Source organism: Strigops habroptila, chromosome 1 (genome assembly GCF_004027225.2).
Source record: "Strigops habroptila isolate Jane chromosome 1, bStrHab1.2.pri, whole genome shotgun sequence".
Classification (NCBI taxonomy): domain Eukaryota; kingdom Metazoa; phylum Chordata; class Aves; order Psittaciformes; family Psittacidae; genus Strigops; species Strigops habroptila.
Genome location: NC_044277.2, coordinates 144723239 through 144745717, shown reverse-complemented (window position 1 = coordinate 144745717; position 22479 = coordinate 144723239). Strand labels below are relative to the sequence as shown.

The following is a 22479-nucleotide window of genomic DNA, read 5'->3' as shown; positions in this document are numbered from 1 at the left end:
TTTTTAAGAACAAACAAGCAACTCCCCCCCCAAACCCACCAACCACTCACAAGTGACATTTCTGAAGATCTTGATTTCTTAGAAGAATTTTCATTTAGAAATTCAAGTATTTTATAACAGTAAAATATTTAGAAAGTCAAAATTACAACAAAAGAATGTTAACTGGCCTGCTCCACTGTTTTGGGATTGTTTTTAATTTGTGATTTATTCCCTTCAAATGCAACAGATTTGACATCTCAAACTTCTGTTCATATTTAGCTTTCAACTTCAGTCACTATATAATACTGTTTACTCAACCTGTTGTTATTATATGCATATTTAACCCTAACAACGGCTGTAACCATGAACAACTTAAATTCTTCGTGATCAACAAAGCATTCAAAAGGTCAAAATTAAGAGTTCTTTTAATATTTTCCTCAGGTATTGTATATCCCTGTAAATCTACTGCTGTAAACAGACATCTGCGCTACTCTGGCCTTATGATAGCTGCTGAAAAGTAATTGCATATCATTTTTTACAACAAACAAATACAACAATTGGTAAGGAAGAACAAAAGGCAGACATAATTCTGACATTCCTTATGTCTCTACAATCGCAGAGAAGCAACTATGAAATGATGATACAAAAGGGAAGTCTCTATTTGAACTGAGCTCACTAGCTCCAGCTATCAGACTGCACATTACAGGATAGAACACCTCAGTATCCTGTGACTGCACAAAGAAAGCATATTTGGAGTAAAATTTGTATCACTCAATAGCAATTTTTCAGTAGTCATAATGGGCTTCAGGTCCTGTGTGCAAAGTCTAAGCAAACAACAGGAACAGCATTGTAAGGCACAGACCTGACAGACACAAAACAACAACTAGGGAGAAAATAAAAAGGGATGCAAGTGGGTGTGTTTTTACCAACTTCCAAAAATTGTTCTCTCACTAACGCTTGCACAGCTTCAGGGTTATGAGGCCATTTGAGCCTAGTATTTAAGACTAGAAAGAGATGTGAGAGAAGACAAGCAATACCTTTGGGTTAAGCTTGGCGAGGTCATATCTCTTTTCGGAGAGGTTTAACACCTGTTTAGAAAGAAAGAAAAAACCATCAACCACCAAGACTGCACAACTGCTGTAGTAAACAGCTGTACTTGAAACACATCATAGTTACAAGAAACTACACTAGTAAGACTTCAGGTTTGCCACTGTTTTACTAAACTGAATTAACATTTGAAGTCAAGTAGCACTAGCAAATGTATTTTAAGTGTTCAGTTATTATATGATGAAACTAAATGCACATTTTGAAAATGGATAATTAGACTTCTACTATATTTTGTTTATTTCACATGGCTTTTATTTAGTCAGAGCTATGAGAGACCTGGGCACCCTGCAAAATAACTGCATGGCATAAGAATTAACAAAGAAAAGTGGGGGAGGGTGGTACAGTCTTAAATGTCTGAATGGGAGTGCCTGGCAAGAAGATATTGGTCTGTCAGAACTGCACAGGGAAGATATGGCATAGCTATTTAACTAGAGCTCAGCCTGTGAGATCTTCCAACTCTGCTGTTAAACCATTAGACAGTAAGTCAACACAGACCTAGTGCGTAATAAGGAACAGTTAAAGAAATAAGACTGCTAAATTAACAAAAAGAAAGCAGTGTATACAAGTATATTTGACTCATTAAGAAGTACTTTAAATCAGTATCAAACAATAACAAAAACCTAACAAACCATTCTATGATATGATTCTATGAGAGGGAACAGCCTCAAGTTGCACTAGGGGAGGTTTAGACTGGATATTTGGGTTTGGTTTGGGGTTTTTGCTGCTATACATGTGCATCTTGAGCAGACTGAAGGCATCTTCGAAACATGAGAAACAAAAGAGTTTAAAATGAGCTCTCTAGATCTACAACCTGGCTGTGGTTTGCCAGGTTATCTTGCAAAGTTGCAGAAACATACTTGGAGCAGACAGCATCAAACTTCCTTTTGACCAAGCCAGCCAATTTCCAAAGTACTCATTAGAATACAAGTAAATAAACAGAACTAAATTAAAATAAACCCAAAACCACCACACATCCAAACTCCACAAGAGAAACAGACTGCAATCCCACTTAGACAGAGGACATCCTAAACAAGACTTACCATAGATCAGATTTTTGTAATACAAACAGCTAGTTAGTGAGATTTAACTGATCTGAGACTACAAACTTATTTCACAGATACAAAATGTTGCATAGGAAAGGCCACTTAGAAGAGCTGAATTTGAATGAGTAAAAGGTTTACATCCAGGTCACCTTCAAACTCACTATCTTGTGCCTTATAAGCTACCAGTGCCTGATGGACGGGAAGCCAACAGCAAGAAGGTGGCATGCTGAGGCCATCAGACCATATTAGAAGTGCATCTTGAGGACAACAGCTGGTTCATAATGCACCTATGACACCTCACTTTGTGAGCAAAAGATTACGTATTTAAATCATTAGGTGGAATCTCTCCAGAAACTGATTTCCACTGTGAGTCAAGTTCATGCTCCTGAAGCATGGATTTGACTAATAGTTTACACATGCTTTATTCTCTTTTCATAGTTTAAACATTTCTTAGTTCACTCTAAGCCAGTAGATGAAAAAAATACTGGCCCTGTTTTAAATTCACCTTCATAGCACAAGCTGAGACAATACATGCCATAGGGTTTAGATGCACTGGTGAGAAACAGCACAGAAGATGAACAGTTTGGGTCATCATTTAAAAAACAAGATATTCTGTATATGGAGCTCATTATAGATTTGCTTACAATTTAATTTCCTATAGAAAGCCAAAGAGCAGGGAAAAAATGCATCTAAATCAAGTTAATGAGAAAGAGCGGGACAGAACATACAAACAGCAACCCTGCTTTTATATGTTGTTTCACAATGTATGGTAGAGACAGCCAAGACATGATGGTGAGAGACCATCAGATACCCAGCTGAGGACCCAGATGTATCTGGCTGCTCCACATTGCAGGGTGGGTTCTTTTAAAAGCATGCTTTGAACAATGAAAATGCTCAGTGCAATTATTCTACAGTATTTGACTATGTGCTATAACAACAGAGACTGCAGTGCCACCAGCAGAAAAGTGCTTTTAATCATAGAACCATAGAATAGTTAAGGTTGGAAAGGACCTTAAGATTATCCAATTCCAACCCCCTGCCACGGGCAGGGACGCCTCACATTAGACCATGTCACCCAAAGCTCTGTCCAACCTGGCCTTGAACACTGCCTGGGATGGAGCATTTACCACTTCTCTGGGCACCCTGTGCCAGCACCTCAGCACCCTCACAGGGAAGAACCTCTGCCTTATACCTAACCTGAACTTCCCCTGTTTCAGTTTGAACCCATCACCCCTATCCTGTCACTACAGTCCCTGATGAAGGTCCCTCTCCAGCATCCTTGTAGCCTCCTTCAGGCACTGGAAGCTGCTCTGAGGTCTCCACGCAGCTTCTCTTCTCCAGGCTCAACAGCCCTAATGTTCTCAGCCTGTCTTTGTATGGGAAGTGCTTCAGCCCCTGAGCATCCTCATGGCCTCCTCTGGACTTGCTCCAACAGCTCCATGTCCTTCTGATGCTGGGGACACCCGCACTGCACACAGTGCTGCAAGTGGGGTCTCACGAGAGCAGAGCAGAGGGGCAGGATCACCTCCTTCAATCTGTCCCTGCCTAACATCTTAGCACACTACTGAAAATCTTACTCTTGCTTGCACTGTAAAGGTGGACCAAAGAGGCTTTAGGTGATTGACTTCTAGTTTATAATGATATGCATGGACCTACAAGTAGTCTTCCTGCAAGACATAAGATGTGTCACAAATGACTGATCCTACACATACCAAGTAATTATCGCCGTGTTTGGATTTGAGCATCCGGGTTACATCTTGCAGATTATGGAGGTAAGTTTCCTCAGAACAGCTAGCAGGGAAGGAGACAGAGATGATCCGTTCTGTGATGTAGGTGAGGTCAAGTTCATAGCCCTCCTCCATAATGTGATCCAAGTCTGCACTTCTGTGAAGAAATTGGATGTGTCAGTTTAGAGCAAAGCAGCCAAGAACAAACACAGCCTATTAATGGAAGGAACTCCAACTTGGACTCATACAGTCAAGCATCTGATGTTTCCAATATTTTCATTACAATTACAACTTACTAAATACTACAGAGCTCAAATTACTGGGTTCAGTACACATAAGGAGTTAGCCAAACATCAGTTATTTATATCAAAACTATAGTGAACAAATCTCTGCAATTAATAATGTAAGAAAGGAGTAAAATGAATATAAGCAACTTTGACTAACACTAGTGCAACAGATTCAGAAGTTAAACAGTAAACATACAGGTACCTAATGTCTGTAGAAATGCTTAAAAATAGGCAGATTCACCAGTGATCTGTAGAACACTGAAGATACCATCTTGAAATCTGCTCTGAGTAACACCAAAGTGAATCCAAAACCAGTCCCCAAAATGCAACAGACACCAGTGTAATACAGTTATTCTCACAGGTTAGTCTACAGATACTGTTTAACTTCTTTTACAGGCTGAGGGCACAACCAGTCACCTTACCTTGTCCTTCTTAATAGGATAATCAGAGGATTACAGTCATTAAGTTAAAAGGAAGCTCAGCAAATATGCCCAGCTGTTTTCTCAGACAGGGATTGTAAAAATGGTCTGGGCATAGCAGGACATGTCTTGCAGAAGACTGAACTCACAGAAATCAGAACCACAAATAACAAAACCTAAAGCCACCACAGCATTATGTGACAGTACTATACAAAATAGGAAAGAAACACTTGCCGTGATCCTTTGTCACAACTGAAAGAGGAGTTCTTCGAAGCACTGCTGGAATTCTGGAACAAAGAAAGCAGAGCAGTCAATGTAGTATCTCCCTTGCTGCCACTGATGTCAATCAATGTTCCTGCCTTTTTTCTCATTTATTATGTCCATACCGTGTAAAACTTCACCAGCAACAGGATAAGAGAGGATCACTGCCTTATGTTTTGGCTGCAAACACTGTGGTTATGGCCAGGTTATGTCCAACTCTTCATACAGACTCACCACTACCTTTGACAACTCACTACTGCCAGAGAAGGACTGTTGGTCTCTTGTGCCCTTGGTAACTGCCTTAAGATTAGAGAAAACATTCAATGGACTTCAGAGAAGATGGAGTCTGAATTTCTGTATAAACCTGCAGAATTAAGTTCCTCTCAAGTGATTCTTTTATTTCAATACCGAAAAATAAACTCAATTTATTCCTGTATCAGAGTCCTGCGAGTCTGAATAGAAGCCTGAGCTGCAATGATTTTGCTTTATGAGAACTTAGTGTGCGTCTTTTGTAGTTTTGTTTATTCAGTAACTATGCATTAAAAAGTGTCAAAATGTTCTCCCCTATGAACTTCAGCAATAGAATTTTTCTCACTTGAATTTAGCTGTGTCAGAATTAAGCTCCAGTGTGACAGTCACCCAAGCTCTCTGTAGAGGAACAGAGACATCTAGAGGGGGCAGTATCCCTTCCTTCCATGAGAGGTTTTTAGAGTAAGACAGCTATTACTATACCAGTATTAAATAAAAATATTTACTTCACATTTAGATACATCTTTCCATACAGAAAGTCAGAAGTTCAATTCATGCATCAATAACTCCAGAAGAGAAACAGTATTCACTCATTTTCCTACCCTTAAAGTTATACTTACTATACAGAAAAATACACAGAAAAGCTTATTTAGATGAACCATAAGAGCTGGAAAGCTTAGAAGCCCTTCAGTTCTGGCTGCCTACATAACAAATATTCCCAAACCAAATAAATGGTGTTTGAATGGAAAAGGCCTGAGAACTTTTCACACAGTGACACTGTATATCAAAATCTGGGAAGAGGTAGGACACATACAAGCATGCTTTCTTCCAAAATTTCCAGAAATCGGCCATTCTGGCAAATATTAAAGCATAAGGTACACCTCACCTAGGTGTTGGTCCCACTTCCACTAGTTCCTGTCTTTACTTAGACAACAGACAGTGAGGAAACTTCATGGTATTTTCAGCTTCTTTTTACTCAATCTTTTCTCAGGATTTTAAAGGCTGTAGGTAATACACTGTGGGTGCCAAACCAAGTAAATAACTCAGAATTCAAATTTAAGACAAAGCTTTCAGCATGTTTTGGTTTGCTTTTATAGCTATAAAGCAGTTAGCAGAACGTGCCTCTCCCTTCACTCCCTTGGTCTCTGTTGGCCACACAGATGTATCCATTACTTAAGGATTCCACCATTTATTAATAACTTTCATGACTAAACCCCATGCAACCTGAATAATCAGGCACTTATTTCCTTATTAGAGGAAGCCACTAAATGATAAAATCATTCTCTGTTGCACACTGTTGTAGCACATCAGCTAGCACATCACGTAAGTAGCATGCAGCGTGTAAGTATATGAGCAATAACATAACATGAACCACTAGCAGCAGAAAGCCCTGTTAGTGACATCTATCATGTTTCATTGCATGGGCTCAAGTAGCTGCAATACTCCTCAGTCTGTCGTAAGGGTATGCTTTTATACAAATTCTGGATAGCCCACAAAATCAACAGAACCATCTTCAAAAGATACAGATTGAGATCATGAAACTCTCCATTGCCTATCTATGGAGCATCAAACCACTCAATTTTACTTAACTCCTCATCAGGTCAAGATGACCTTGTACATTGTATGTTGCCTACAGTCAGTGACTTGTTGGCAAATGGACAAACAGTCCAGACACAATCTGGTTTTCTGCAGTCCTCTACCTTACAATCACGTTGTCTTTCCATGGCTTAATTATGTTGTAGATACTGACACATTCTTTTTATTTCAGTTTTTACTATTTGTTTTGTTTCCTAACTGTCAATGGCCACACTGCTAACTCTTCCCCTCACAGCTAAAATATTTAGCAAAATCCAAAAGGATACATGACACACCACAAAGGCAGAATGGTTACTGCAGACAGCATAACCAGCCACTTTAAAAGCAGAGTTTTCAAGAAGGAAAACACCTCCCATTCTCCCATTCATTCAGTTTTAAGGGATTTTTATAACCCAAACAAACAGATCAATCTCAAACAATAACACATAAAAGCTATCCCTATATAAACAAGTGCAACGAATCTTTTGGTCAGACAAATTTAGCTGTAGTTGTGGTATGAAAGCCAGCAGGGGGAAGCAATCGCTTCTCAACAGACATCTGTCTTCTCTCAGCCACAGAATGGTATTAAGGAGCAAATCCATTGCACCCAATGTACTGCGTCATTGCTCTTTTCCAGGGAAATCTCAAGCTGTGCAACTCATACCTTTGACATCCTCCTTACTGCTTCTTCTACCATCTTTGGCTTGGGCATCTAGTCCTGGGTACATTCAGAGATTGCTACCCCAGCTTCATCAAAACCCATCCTCAGATGGGACCATCCCAGAGTCCACGACAGCCCAGGTGTGAAACAGAAGCTAAGAAATGGGCCCATATTTAATTCTACATCATTTTCAGGTCACAAGAGTCACTAGAAGGTAAGTTTCCCAGCACAGCCTGCTATCAGCCTAAGCATAGAAGTGGACAAGACAGCATTTAAAACACAGTTTGGACAAAACAGGCTTTTGAGATCAGTCTTGTTTATTCACCTTCCTCTGACACCAAAGAGAGTGAACCTATTTATGGATTACCTGGTCTGCCTCAAATAGCAAGTTCATGCTGTCCCAGGCTGCATCTCATACCTTTACAATCTCTCTTCCAGTCCCTCCACAGCTTCAGAGCAAAAACATGACACAGGTATAGTACAGGCCATCTCACAGAGTGGCACGGAGGTGGCATTAAGGCACCTTCTGCACTAGTCCAGAAACAGAAGGAATAAGAAATAACCTCTCTGCCAAGCGTGCATCCCCTCACCTCTGCCGAAAGGCTGCCTCTCAAGGAAAGAAATGAGGAATAGTGAGTAAAAAATAATGCAAATCATGTCTCTCAGCATGACGATCATCCTCAACCTTTCTGAGAACTGAATAAGAGAAGCTGGATTACAACTAGTAGGCTTACTCCATAGGCTGAAGTCTTCTGTAGTAAAGCTTCAGAAACCAGAAAGATCATGGAAGGGATAAAGGGTGAAGGGAGATGAGTTCTGCATCAGATAAATTCATTTACATTTTGTCAGTACACTGATTTACTACCTTTTATATGACAGCTCTGGGAAACAATCAAAACCCTACTATGTAAACTGCTAGTTTCCAAAACTAAAGTAAAACTGGACATGTAGGCCACACGTGTGCTTAGAAATAGCAGGTGGGATAACAACTCACTCATTTTGAGACTAGAATCAAAGGCAGGCTAAGGAAGCCAAATGGAGAATCATTCACTAGCCTTTCCCAAGGCCCTGTTCCTGGCATTGAACTATAATATAATACAATATCAGCTTAAAAGCTATCTCAGCAGAATATAAGAACTACTGGTTTCAAGGACCAGGTTGCTTTAAACAGCTGAGACAGCTGTACATCAGCTATCTGCTCCTCCAAGAAACAGCACTACTGAAAACTCACAACTCAGGATCTGACACGCATTCATGCAGCTCATCTGTATCTTTCCTGGGCTCCTTCTTGAATGGGAACATTAACAAGTGTAAGGATCAATGAGTAGAACCTCCAAGTATCTGAAATGTAAATCAATGAGTAATCTGTGACTTAAAGGTTTCAGGATATATTTTGAAAGGATGACATGGATCTACTTGGGATATAACTGTTTTATTTGTGCCTATTTCTGATGTGGATATAAGCATCAGAAAATGTGATTAGCAAACATGCCATAAAATTACATGCATTTTACACAGCTTTTAATTAGCTTATGAGTTGTTTTCCACACAACTGTTTGCTATTCAAGCAGCCACAAATAAGGCCATGAATAGAGAGACTGCTCAGCAGGAGACCTGAATGCATCTTAACAACATTTTGGATGGATTTTAAGTCCCCAAGCCATAGGCAGAATCATAAGAAATTCTCTAATCTATTCTAAGGCATAGTGCAACAGTTCTATCTGCTCCAGGGTACTACAGAAAAGACAGGACAATGAAGTACACTGATCACTGGACTGCTCCACCATCCTAATTCCTACTGACACAGTAGTGGCTTTTAGAAGCTACAGTGAAACACATGTTTGGATGTCTTGGATGAGAACCAAGATTTGCATAATCTTTTGGCCTCTGGCTTTAGAATGATTCCTAATGTAGAAAAAGATTCATGCCTTGTGAATACAAATGTCTCGATGTTATTGTGTATCTATTCCTGCAGTAAATACTAGAAGATTAATGGGGGGGGGAAATTATCTTTTTTGGAGCTGACTCTGCTGAAGTGATTTATCATCATTTCTACTGCAAACAGCTATTTGTTTGGCTAAACATTGTAGTTTTGTTCTGTATAATGTGTTCCATAAAAATAACGAACTGTTCCCCTGTGTAGTGCAAGAGCAACAGTCCAGACAGACGTGCCCCTCATAAGTAGCAAAAGTTACAAATCCCAGCTTGCTCTCTCCCTGCCAAAAAGTATCCTGACTCTTAGTTGCTGACAAAACTGCTACCAAAATTCTTCTCTATACCACATCAGCCAAGACAGGCCAGGCTCCCCTAAAAGAGCTGACTGTAGGACATCTTTATCAAGATGGTGGGGCACTTGGACTTCTATATACCAATCTGCCAGGCCAACAAGGAACTAAGTGGGGCAGGAATCACAGAATACCAGGCTGGTTTGGGTTGGAAAGGACCTTAAGATCATCCAGTTCCAACCCCCTGCCATGGGCAGGGACACCTTCCACTAGAGCAGGTTGCTCCAAGCCCCTGTGTCCAGCCTGGCCTTGAACACTGCCAGGGATAGGGCAGCCACAGCTTCTCTGGGCACCCTGTGCCAGCACCTCAGCACCCTCACAGGGAAGAACTTCTGCCTTAGATCTAACCTGAACTTCCCCTGTTTCAGCTTGAACCCATCACCCCTTGTCCTATCGCTACAGTCCCTGATGAAGAGTCCATCTCCAGCAGCCTTGTAGTCCCCTTCAGACACTGGAAGCTGCTCTGAGGTCTCCACACAGCTTCTCTTCTCCAGGCTGAACAGCCCCAATGTTCTCAGCCTGTCTTCATACGGGAGGTGCTCCAGCCCCTGAGCATCCTCATGGCCTCCTCTGGACTTGGTCCAACAGCTCCATGTCCTGCTGATGTTGGGGACACCAGCACTGCACACAGTGCTGCAAGTGGGGTCTCACGAGAGCAGAGCGGAGGGGCAGGATCCCCTCCCTCGACCTGCTGCTCACGCTGCTTTTGATGCAGCCCAGCACATGGGGGGCTTCTGGGCTCAAGCACACACTGAAGTGGCTCATTTCAGTTTCTCATTGACCAACGCCCCCAAGTCCTTCTCCTCAGGCTGCTCTGAGTCACTTCTCCAGCCAACCTGTAGCTGTGCCTGGGATTGCCCCGACCCAGATGCAAAGGCTAAGGGCTCTTTAGGAGAGAATATTGAATGCATGTAAAATCCATATTCAAGTGAGAATGGGGCACAGTTGATGTTTTACTTCTTACACAATTTTACAGATGCAGTGGCTGCATCTAGCCCCATGACTGGAAACAACACTTTCTTATGAATCACCCAGTCCTTGCAGCTTTACATCTCTTCTCTTTCCCACATAGGAATAGGTGTTCCTACCTCTAGGTTTCAGTTGGGAGCATTCTTCTCTTTCCAAATGAACCCCTGCTGCTCTTCCCTGTCACCCTTTGCTACTCCATGGAAAGTAACTACCAAAACTTTCAGGAAACCTGCTAATGGTTAAATAATAACCAGTGAAAAACAGAAAAGGACAAAAGGCACAGCTGAAAAAACACTGCTTGCCATTAAGGCTGCCTTCCAAATGGCTCTGCATGAGCTATACATGTACAGAAAAATCACAGACACGTACGGCTTGGCTTGTATAATAAGCAACCAGTACAAATAGAAAGCCCTCTGAAGTATTCAGATGTAACACAATGAAGCGAAAAACTTCCACCTAACAATAGAAAATGATCTGCAATTATTTTCCTCACAATGTATCTCATTATTTTGGTTCACATTTGTTACACTAGAAGCAGCTGTCAAAACCAATTATTCACATGCAGATAACTATGAAGTTTGCTCTATTGGGACTTTTTTTTTTAGTTAATTTGTCTAGTTAAGGAAAAGAAGAGTGAAGCAAGAAACAATCTTGTCACTAGACATTTTAGCTGGTCTCGATATTAAATAAGCTCTTTGATAGTCTATTTCCTGAAGATAGGCTCTTCATTAAGGACAGGCTGGGGAGAAGAGGATGGGGTGTCACCCTCTATGTCAGTGACCAGCTGGAGTGCACAGAGCTCTGCCTGGGGATGGATGAGGAGCTGACCGAGAGTGTATGGGTCAGGATTAAAGGGAGAACCTGCCAAAGCATGTCCAGAGGAGGGCACAAAGATGCTCTGAAGGCTGGAGCACCTCTCCTGGGGAGACAGGATAAGAGAGCTGGGATTGTTCAGCCTGGAAAAGAGGTTTTAGGGAGACCTTAGAGCAGCTCCCGGTACCTAAAGGAGAGAAACTTATTACAAGGGCATGTAGTGACAGGACAAGAGGGAATGGCTTTAAACTGACAGAGGGGAGATGGAGATTAGACATTAGGAAAAAATCTTCCCTGTGAGGGTGCGGAGGCGCTGGAACAGGGTGCCCAGAGAAGCTGTGGCTGCCCCATCCCTGGCAGTGTTCAAGGCCAGGTTGGACACAGGGGCTTGGAGCAACCTGCTCTAGTGGAAGGTGTCCCTGCCCATGGCAGGGGGTTGGAACTGGATGAGCTTTAAGGCCCCTTCCAACCCAAACCAGTCTGGGATTCTATGAACTTAGAAATAATTCTAATTTTACTGGAACAATGTGAATAAGAGCATGGATCCAACCACAGAGATGACCTCAGCTGCACCCCAGGTAAACAAACTGTGCTGCTAATACAAATGCAACCTCTGTGAAGGTCTCCTGCTTGTACGGGTACTCAAGGATCACAACTCTTCACACTGTACACTGAGTGGCACCAGCAGCACTGAAACACAGATGATACACAAAACAAATGCAGCGTGCACAAGACTAACACTATGAAATAGATGCTCATTTACTACAATACATAGAACTGCTCTTGAATTGAACAATGAGTTGGTAAAGACCATATGCAGGTTGCAAGTCTATCCTTCTGCCCCTTTTTAAATGTCAACTTCATCTTTACAGTGGGGAACCAAATACCTGCATCACAGTTGCCTACTAACAGATAGTCATCTGTAGGCACCTTCCATCATTTAAATATTCCATCATTTAGTTAAAAATCAAAGAAACCTGGCATCTCTGATTGTCATGGTTTAACTCGAGCAGGCACCTAAGTATCAGGCAGCCTCTTGCTCACTCACCCCCCCACCACAACTGTGCAAAAAGGAAAAACCCCTGGGTTGAGACAAAAACAGTTTACTGAAATAAAGTAAAATATTATATAAAAATAATGGTAATTGCAATAATGAAAAGAGATATAATAAAAAGAGAGGGATAAAATCCAAGACAGACAAGTGATACACACTACAATTGCTCACTACCCACTGACCAATGCCCAGCCTATCCCAAGCAGCCATCGGGGGCTCCTGGACAATCCCCCCCCAGTTTCTATCCTGGGCATGGCGTGCTGTGGCATGGAATACCCCTTTGGCCAGTTTGGGTCAGGGGTCCTGTCTCTGCTTCCTCCCAGCTTCTTGTGCCCCTACTCACTGGCAGAGCCCGAGAGACTGAAAAGTCCCTGATCAGGGTAAGTGCTATTGAGCAACAACTAAATCATGAGTGTGTTATCAGCGTTGTTCTCAGACTGAAGCCCAAACACAGCACCGCACCATCTATGAGGGAGAAAATTAACTCTATCCCAGCCAAAGTCAGGACACTGATAAAAGGCAACCACAAAGGACTTCAAAACGTCTGTTCTTCTTTACATTTCTTGTTTGACAGAAATGAGTAAAAGTGTATTTCTAAGTGCTATCAAACATGTGCAATACTTCCATCTGCAGAAATTTCTACATCACTTCCAAGACTGGGTCGAACTGCACTTCAACAAATGTATTTAATAGAGCTTGTACCAGTAGTACTACAGCAATAATGATAAAGGGTTGGGAAAGGCCATTTAATTTGTCTTGTAAATAACCTGGCACAGTAACTTGAACAAATAAAGGCTACAAGATTGACTGTATATTGACCACAATACAAAGACCAATATTCTTCCTGCTGGAAAAAGAGCCCTCTTGAATTTTTTAACTCCTGTGAATACAATGAGCCTATGAACATTTTAATATCTCACTTCTCCCATGCTTGATTTAGAAATAATGAACAGAGAGTTCATTTCATTGTTCCTTGATGAACCCGGGAGCAAAACCCCCACTAATCAAAGGGTAACTTCACACAGCACAGAAACCAAAGGGAGTGCTTTGAAACTGCTAGCAATGAATGCTTTGTGAAGATGAACTAAAAATAAGGAGCCACGAACAGGAGAATACATCAGGGCAAGTAAAGGAAAGATAAAGAAAGAAAATGGAATTACTTACAGTTCTGGTTACATGATTTTTAACAGCCTCAGAGTTATTAGTCTGCAAAAGGAGAAAAGTTAACAAAATAGACTTTAATTTTCCAGGTAGTTTAAGCAAATCTCCTAAAATACACATACAACAAAAAATGAGTACTTCTGAATGATTTATATGTTCTACAGTATTAATGACCAAACCATCTTTCAAAGAGATACAGAAAACTGATTTTATATGATCATCCTGTGTATTCAAGTGGTGTAAGCCAGCAGGCAGCCACTAAGGGTGCTTACCTCATGTTACAATATACATGGAGATGTACGTGTTAACCATGTATTCCCCTTTGTATTTTTTTCCCAATCTCTCATTTTATACTTTTTCATGTAAAACAAACATTTGTGTAGGTATTGATAAAGTGAACTGCCCAGGATTTTCTTCAAGCACCATGAAAAATCTGTGTTCAAGTCTTTAAAATATGCTAAATTGTATCTATGGAGGTTTAAAATAAACCTTTTAAAAAATATGAGCCAATCCATTACTACAAAAATCCAACAGACCACCAGAAGTACAACCTTCCCTGGGTACAAAGGTTTTTACTGATAACTACTATCAGCATGAAATCAAGGTAATGTAATGGGGAAGTTGAGTGGTAAAACCGGGTAAAAACACCTGCTCAAAATGTTTGCGTAAGACTTCAAAAAAGTTAAGAACTGGCATTTCACAAGAGAAAATATCCTAAATTAAGGATTTTACCATTTGGCATCATAATGGTAATATAATAGAAAATAGAAAATAACAGAATTAAATAAATAAAGATAAACTAGAAAATAACAGAAGTATTTCACCTTGAAATTCACTCGAGAAAACTAAGTAACACTAGAACTAAACCAGTGCTGTAGGTCAGGTGAGACTGCAAAAAACTTCAGTGTTCCCCGCTCCACAAGTCTGCAAAGTCCCCATGTTCAGCTACATTAAAATACTGCTTCAAAAGACAATTTCAAGTTCTGTGCAAAAATCAACAAGGTTTTGTTCAGAAAGCATTAAAGCTAAACTGGAGCAAGCTACACTGCAGCTGTAGCAGCAGTGTTATCATTACAGCTAACACACCATCTGCATCTTTAGCCTGCGGGATGCAAAATCATTTCACAATCTGGAAAATCTTGCATAGAATCATAGAATCCCAGACTGGTTTGGGTAGGAAAGGGCCTTAAACTCATACAATTCCAACCCCATGCCATGGGCAGGGACACCTCACACTAGACCATGTCACCCAAGGCTCTGTCCAACCTGGCCTTGGACACTGCCAAGGATGAAGCATTTACCACTTCTTTGGGAAGCCTGTTCCAGTGCTTCACCACAGTAAAGAACTTCTTCCTTATATCCAACCTGAACTTCCCCTGTCTAAGTGTGAACCAATGACCCCTTGTCCTATCGCAAATCAAGAAAAGTAGAAGCATTATTGGTTGATGAAGCTGGAAAAAAGGAAATAAAAAAAAGCACAGCTCCAAATTTAATGAAGTAAAACTGACTAGCAAGAAGGAGGTTGTTTTAACAAGAAAAAGTTTGAAGGCATTTCTGCTACCTCATCAGTTCAGGAAAGCTGCATGAACCAGAAGTAGAGAAACATCATCTCCACAAAAGTTTCTTCAAAGCCTATAGATTTTCTCACATGGAGACATGGGCACTATGGTTTGGATGGTGACAAAGCAGGAACTGAACAGGCAAATATAAGCCTCCACTGGCTATTCCCACCCTTTACAAACAAACTGGAGACCAGCACAGCCCTGTTGCCTTTCCCTTCCCATGATGTGCAGTCATGCTCATGACACAGGCAGCTGCAGCCCGAAGCATTCCCTGGCAGAACTGCTCTGCTGAGACTGAGGGAAGGAGGCAGGAAAGATCACAGCAATGGGGAGGTCTGGCAGATTTGGTGTGCTCTCTACCTCCACCACATCATGCTTGCTACGTGTGTGTAACGCTTGCTTTGTATGCATCTCGTGTGTCCTGTGAGCTAAAGTCTTCTCTATTTTCTACATCCAAAAAGACCCTGTAAATAACAGAGCTCAGTATTTTCCTAGTTTTCCATAAGATTTCCATTGTACTGCTTGAAAGAAGAAAAAGGAAACAAATTAGCCATTAGTCACAGAAATCCATTTACAAATCAAACCCACTTGGTGCAATTTTCCAGCAAAGCTTTTGCTGATTTAAGCCGGAAACCAAAATCATCCCTGGCAGATGCAAAATTGCTGCATATGTCACTTCCTAATCCAGCTTAGTCACTGTCACCATCCTCCAGGGAATTTGGAGGTCACACCTGATTAACCCAAGTTAACAATCTTCTGTCTTCCAGCACTGAGGTCCCACTTAAAATGAAATTGGAGAATGCAATCCTTCATCTACATGTCCTACAGCACAAACAGTAATTCAGCCTCAGATTCCTCAAAAAGTCTCTGGCAGGCTCACATTAAAAACAGATGGACTGTGTTCCATGGGAACAGACTGCCTCACTTCTTGGGTTTTCTGGGAAGATGTGTTTAAAAAGTAAATGAATGCAGTAAGGATAAAAATACATGTTATCCTATCTACTGATCTTTCTCAGACAAAGCATCTGGGGAGGACTGCACCCAACAGGCACCATGGGAAAAGGAATGCGAGGGGGTTTTGCTAAAAAGGACTAATTTTCTTTCAAACAATATTACAGTATTAGAGTACTGAGTTCTCTTAAGGTTTGCTGGTCTCTTCCTGTCTTTTCCCATATGTAATTGGGGGCTTGGGTTTGGTTTTCTTTGCATCACAACACACTGTCACAAAAATTCACTTTTAATCTGAGAAATGCTGGCACTGGCTTGGATGCATTAAGGTATGTGTAAACTACCATAGATTTTAGGGAAAAATGGGATATGCCGTTAGAATGAGGCCTTTATGACTCCACAATGCTCATTTCTTAAGCAATTTTTTCAAGGTATTCTCCCACTCTTCTAATAAATAATTTTTTTTTATTATTTTTTTTTTTAACCCTCAAAAAAAAAAGAAAAAACCTCCAAACAAACAAACAAAAAACACACTCACAAAAATCACAGAATCACAGACTGGTTTGTGTTGGAGAGGACCTTAAGATCATCTAGTTCCAACCCCGTGCTGTGGGCAGGGACACCTCACACTAGACCATGTCACCCAAGGCTCTGTCCAACCTGGCCTTGAACACTGCCAGAGATAGGGCAGCCACAGCTTCTCTGGGCACCCTGTGCCAGCGCCTCAGCACCCTCACAGGGAAGAACTTCTGCCTTAGACCTAACCTGAACTTCCCCTGCTTCAGTTTGAACCCATCACCCCTTGTCCTATCACTACAGTCCCTGATGAAGAGTCCCTCTCCAGCAGCCTTGTAGCCCCCTTCAGACTCTGGAAGCTGCTCTGAGGTCTCCACGCAGCTTCTCTTCTCCAGGCTGAACAGCCCCAGTGTTCTCAGCCTGTCTTCATATGGGAGAAAAAAAATTCCCCTTTTCTCCCACAATCAGATTCATTCTGTTCCGCTCCTCTTTTGAGTTAGGCCAGAGCAGTCTGACTCACTGTTCCAAATCAAGTTTTTGGTTTTTTAGGAGGGGGCCTGAATGTGAAAGTCTGATTTTTCCCTTCACAAGCAGAAAAGAAGTTTGCATACTTCAGGAAAACAGAGTTAAGCAAAACAACAAAAGCAGAACCACCTCCCCACCCTTCCCAATTTCTATCAAAATAATTCAACTTCCACCTAAGACTTAGCAAAATAGCCAAACAAACTTTAGTTTGAAGCAATGGTACAATAAAATGTAAGTAGCTGGGTGTCCATTTAATATTTCCGCATTAGAACAGCTGGTTACAAAATGGGGTGTTTTAATGGCAACATCACAGGTTTGCAGAATTCCTTGGTAACATTGGGGGGAAAAAAAAAAATAGAAGTGGGGGAAAAGAAGAAAGGTTATAAAGGTTAGAGCAGAAAATTCTCTGGTAAAGATCATTACTTAACCGTGCCTTAAAACTGACAGACAAGTCATGCAGTGATAAAGGCCATTCAACCAATGGAGTAATTTGAAGATAAGAATCCATCTATGCAAAGAGGTTTGGGCCTTCACACCACATTTCGTTACTGCAAGACATTTGGCAGGATGTGGGAGGGGGTCTCTGAGGAATCAAGTTTGCATTTTCTTTATTCTTTTCAAAGATACACTATCGTGAAGGAAGAAAAAAATAATAAAGGAGACAAACTTACTGCCCTCTTGAAGCTTAAGCTGCCCCAGAGTACTTCCTAGAATCTAAAAATTACCTCAAAAATAATATCCTCCCATTGGTTTTCCTTTTCTTTTATCTTTTTAAAGGAATATATGAAATGAAAAGTATTTGGAGCTTTAAAGTTAGGGCCTAAACCTTCTCTTCCTTTTTTTGTAGCACTAGAAAAAAAAGACTTGGTTAAGAAAAATGCCCATACTTGTTAGCAATTTTATTGTTACACTAAAAATGTTGATTTTAAAAAATAAGACCAACTGAGTAATTCACCATCTTTCAAACTAAGACTTACCAATTCCAGAAAAGGCTGTTTAAACAGACTTGCCATCTCTGACTTTTATCAATTTTAAGAGAACTATTATAAGTCAGGTCTAAATAAATAAATAAATAAATAAAGTCACTGTGGCACTTTCACACCCCTCTTTTTTTCCCCTTTTTAACATCTTTGGGTCATGCTATGATGCATGAATGTCCATTGTCACAAATAACCCACTGCCTCTTCATGAAATGAAGTTCACCACAATAGGTCATCTTTGCTAGACATTTGACTTTAATTAACAGAACTGGAATAACATTGTTGCCCTTGCTCCGGTCCAGCACAGCAGCTGGTTTATATTTTAGCACCTGAAACTCCTAACAGCTGCATTGGGTTGATATATGAGGGTCCTGATGTCATTACGAAGCTTCAAGATACATAGCTCATGAGAAATGGGAAGCAAGGGCCTCTTTGGAAATAGACATCCAAGCTGAGAATAACCAATAAACCCCCATTCTGACGAAAACAAGCATCTGAGCTTCACCAGGCTTCAAGAGTCTCCCAACAAACATGCCACTGAGTTTAACTACAGTTCCTGCTATAAACCACCTCGAGGAGACAATATAGGCAACCACTACATTGGCTAAAATATGTAGCACTAGCTTAGAGCAGGTGTACGTATAGTTTATCCGTGTGAGAACTAAGAGGTTGGAACTCCTTGGCTGGAATGAATGGGAGTAATTCCATAGTTCAGCAGCAAATTGTGATTTGGTTAATTTGAATAGAGTTATCTAAAGATCTCAAGTACTTATTCTTCATCTTCTCTGTATTTTGTACTCAAAATAGTTGTAAAAGTAATTGCTTACAGCCAATATGGTCACAGATTATCCTCCTTCAGAGCAACAGAACTCTTCACTAAATAACTTCTTTGTGCACAAGGCAGACTCCTAATCTAAAAACGAAACCACATTTCACATCAGAAGCAAAAAAGATTGCTCCATCTCACTCTCAGTAACAAGGACCTATTGCACACTATACAGTGCAAACACTTCACCTGCAGCTTTTCCTGCAAGAAATTTAAATAGAATTCCACTCTTTCACCTAAAACTAGTAAATGTTTTGTTCAAGGGCTGAACATACATCTTGGCTACATCCCTGCTAGTAAACTAAAACAGGTTAGGCCACTTTTGCCATCCAGATTGTCCAACCGTCAGCAGGTCACAGTGTCACTTGGGCCCACATTACCAGCAATGCCCCACATTCACAATTCATATAAACCAAATTCAACCAGAATCACTAATGGTGATGACTGGTAACATATCCCACAGGTTGCTGGATGATTGTTCCTAAATCACAATGACAATTTTTCCACGTCAGAATCAATATTCAGGTTGTGTGCACAACACAAAAGAAAGAGCAACCACAGTTGCCAGTATACATCTAACACTGTGACCTACAGACATAAGAAAGGATTTCTTTTCTACTTATATTTTTAGCAGTAATGCCATACAGGATCCTCAGGCTCTGACATGAATTAATTCATAAAATTACTGGGTCAAAATTAGGACATAAATCCCATGAGTTGATATTCACATTCCTCATAATACCAAGAATCACTGATTTGGGTTTCCAGCCTTTCTTTTAAGTGATAACAATTAAGAAAAGCATGAACCAACACTTCTCTAGCACCTTCTTACTTCTGTAGTTCATATTAGGCAAGTACCATTACCTGTATTTTTGCCATCAGGGAAATCAAGACACAAAGACTTGCAAAGTGACCTGGCCAATTCACATAGCAAGATTCCTAATTGCCAGTGGCTCCATCACCTACCTACAATACCCAGAGTTCTTGTCTGACACTTGGGCATCAGTTGTTGGTTGATGTGTCCTAGTAATGACACTAGCAGGTGGCAACGCTGGTTCAATAAATAACTCTTACACCCCATCCTCCAGGCATCATTCATGTTACCCTTGGAGCTAAAAGAACCAAATTCAGTCATACAAGCCGGAAAAGGCTTATCATTTTCCTGTCCTGAGCAAGTGTGGGTTAACTTAGTGACATGTAGGGACAGGACAAGAGAGAATGGCTTTAAACTGACAGAGGGGAGATTGAGATGAGCTCTTAGGCAGAAGTTCTTCCCTGTGAGGGTGCTGAGGGGCTGGCACAGGGTGCCCAGAGAAGCTGTGGCTGCCCCATCCCTGGCAGTGTTCAAGGCCAGGTTGGACACAGGGGCTTGGAGCAACCTGCTCTAGTGGAAGGTGTCCCTGCCCATGGCAGGGGGTTGGAACTGGATGAGCTTTAAGGTCCCTTCCAACCCAAACCAGTCTGTGATTCTAGGATTGTAACTTCTCTCTTCCACCATGAACAAAAATAACAGGCCCCAACCAAGTTGTCCACTATTTGTACTTTCAAACCAATAGGAGACAGCAGGATGTTGAAACAATTAATGTCTTTTTTCATTTAGAACATACAAACAAAACCAGATTGTGTAATATGGATGACAGCACATTTGCTGCATCACAGCCAGGTCCCCCCATCTGGCTTAAGAAGAATCCTAAAGAGCAGAAAACATTTTGCCCAGTTAATCCTTAACCTTGCAAAACACTCAATAAAACAACCAGAGTCCTGCATGGGCCAGGACACAGTAACAAGCCTCAGGAATAGACCCTTGATTTGCCAAGCCCTCATGGGGAAGGGGATGGCACAGTACTGAAATAACATGAGATTATAGGAGTCTACAGGAATAACCTAACCTATAACCTAATAAAACCTGATGGGTATCAGTAACCTCAAAATACTTACCAGTTCGTAGTTGCTTGGAAAAAAGCAGGGTGTCACCACCTGGAATAAAAAATAATAATAAAATAAGGAAAAAAGGATAACTCCTTTGGAGATGACCCAATCCCATTGACTGAGATCCCTCAGGTGGGATCAAAGGGGCACCAATCAGACCAGGTGCAGAATGGAGTGTCCAGAGCTGCTCTCAGCTGCATTACTTTGTCAGCTCACTGAAAAGTTACCATCAGCTTAATGCTAACTCAGTGCCCCCTCTCATGCTGTCATCAGTGAAACAGGTTGAAGAGTAATGCCTTTCCTCAGGTCATATATTGAAGGGAAACAGGGAGTGCTTTCTCACCCCCTCCATCCTTCGCGGCATACTTCTAATACTGTGGCAGTTTTAATTAATAAGGAAGTATTCTGTTTTTCTAGTAATCTAGGACTTCAGCAACTCCCAATACCTTACCCTTGTTCTGGATTTTTTTATGGAGTGTGGGCTGAGCAGAGTAAGCACAACACATTCTGTGGACTCACAATTTCAGAGGATTGACTCCAAGTTACAACACTTCCTATGGAGAACATGGTCTGTGTAAATCACATCAAAGGCAAAAAAAACCCCAAAATCAATACAATACAACCAACCTCGCTTGAATATTCAGAACTCCAAGAAAGAAAGGAAAATAATTACTGGTTTGGATTAAATTATGATCTAGGGAAAAGCTTCTTTCTAGTCTCATATAGCAAGCACCCTCAGACCTCACACATACAGTCAAGAGACTGTGGTTCATCAGTTGACACCACTCAGCTGAGCTTCAGTGACAGTCATCATGCATGTTCACTTTAACAAGCACCTTGAGGTTAACCCCAATGAAAACTGTTGTGGCTGTCCCATCCCTGGCAGTGGAGCTTTGAGCTGAGCTGATTACTGAGCAGAAGAGGCCTGATGTGCCATTTATAACCCTTAGAATAATAAAAAGATGATGTAATCCATGCAACAGAGCAAGCTGCAAGAGCAAAGACAAACTTCAGTCCTGTAGGCAGCACAAACAAAAAGAGATAGACCTGACTACATCAGGACTACTCTGGTCTTAACTCTCAGGAACAGCTTTTTTAACTACCAGCATGGAAGGGATGGTGTTGGCCTCCATAATTGCTTGTAAAATAGATATATATCTGATTCTCAATGCTTCTTAAATCACAAAATACTTATAAAAAGAGGAAAAAATAAAAGAGGTAGCACATTGATTTTCATCTCCCAGCCTCCTCATGATCTCCACACTACCCCTAAAGAAAACAAGACAGATATGAACCCTTGAGGTTTGTCTGCTGCACCCTCTGATTCCTCAATGGACTTGCAGCTCCTTTCATGACTGTCACTCATGATTCACTAATCTATCCAAACCAACACCATATTAAACACATGGAAGATGTTAACTAAGCTGTTACGATAGCATTCCCACTGCTGAAAGCAAAGACATCTGCCTCTGTGACCTCCTGCCTCACACAACATGTAAAACTTCCGATTACAAGCACCAATCCTCCTTTCAAGCCAAAGTGGCAAACCACCAGGCAGAGCAGTCAGCAGCAGGAAGAACCCTGCACCACCACCATGAGCAGC

The 22479-nt window shown here is 41.2% G+C and overlaps 1 protein-coding gene across 5 annotated transcripts in view; it reads right to left on the bottom strand.

Moving 5' to 3' along the window:
- Positions 1-22479, bottom strand: part of TNS3 (tensin 3) — a 198625-nt gene that overhangs the window by 85000 nt on the left and 91146 nt on the right. For all 5 annotated transcript variants that reach the window (XM_030487554.1, XM_030487525.1, XM_030487545.1 and 2 more), the window contains 5 exons: positions 20886-20924; positions 13594-13635; positions 4797-4849; positions 3842-4013; positions 1017-1067 (listed from right to left, as the gene is read on the bottom strand). In XM_030487554.1, coding sequence (XP_030343414.1) covers positions 1017-1067; positions 3842-3991 — 201 coding nt within the window. In that variant the 5' untranslated portion in view covers positions 3992-4013; positions 4797-4849; positions 13594-13635; positions 20886-20924. The remainder of the gene's footprint in view (positions 1-1016; positions 1068-3841; positions 4014-4796; positions 4850-13593; positions 13636-20885; positions 20925-22479) is intronic.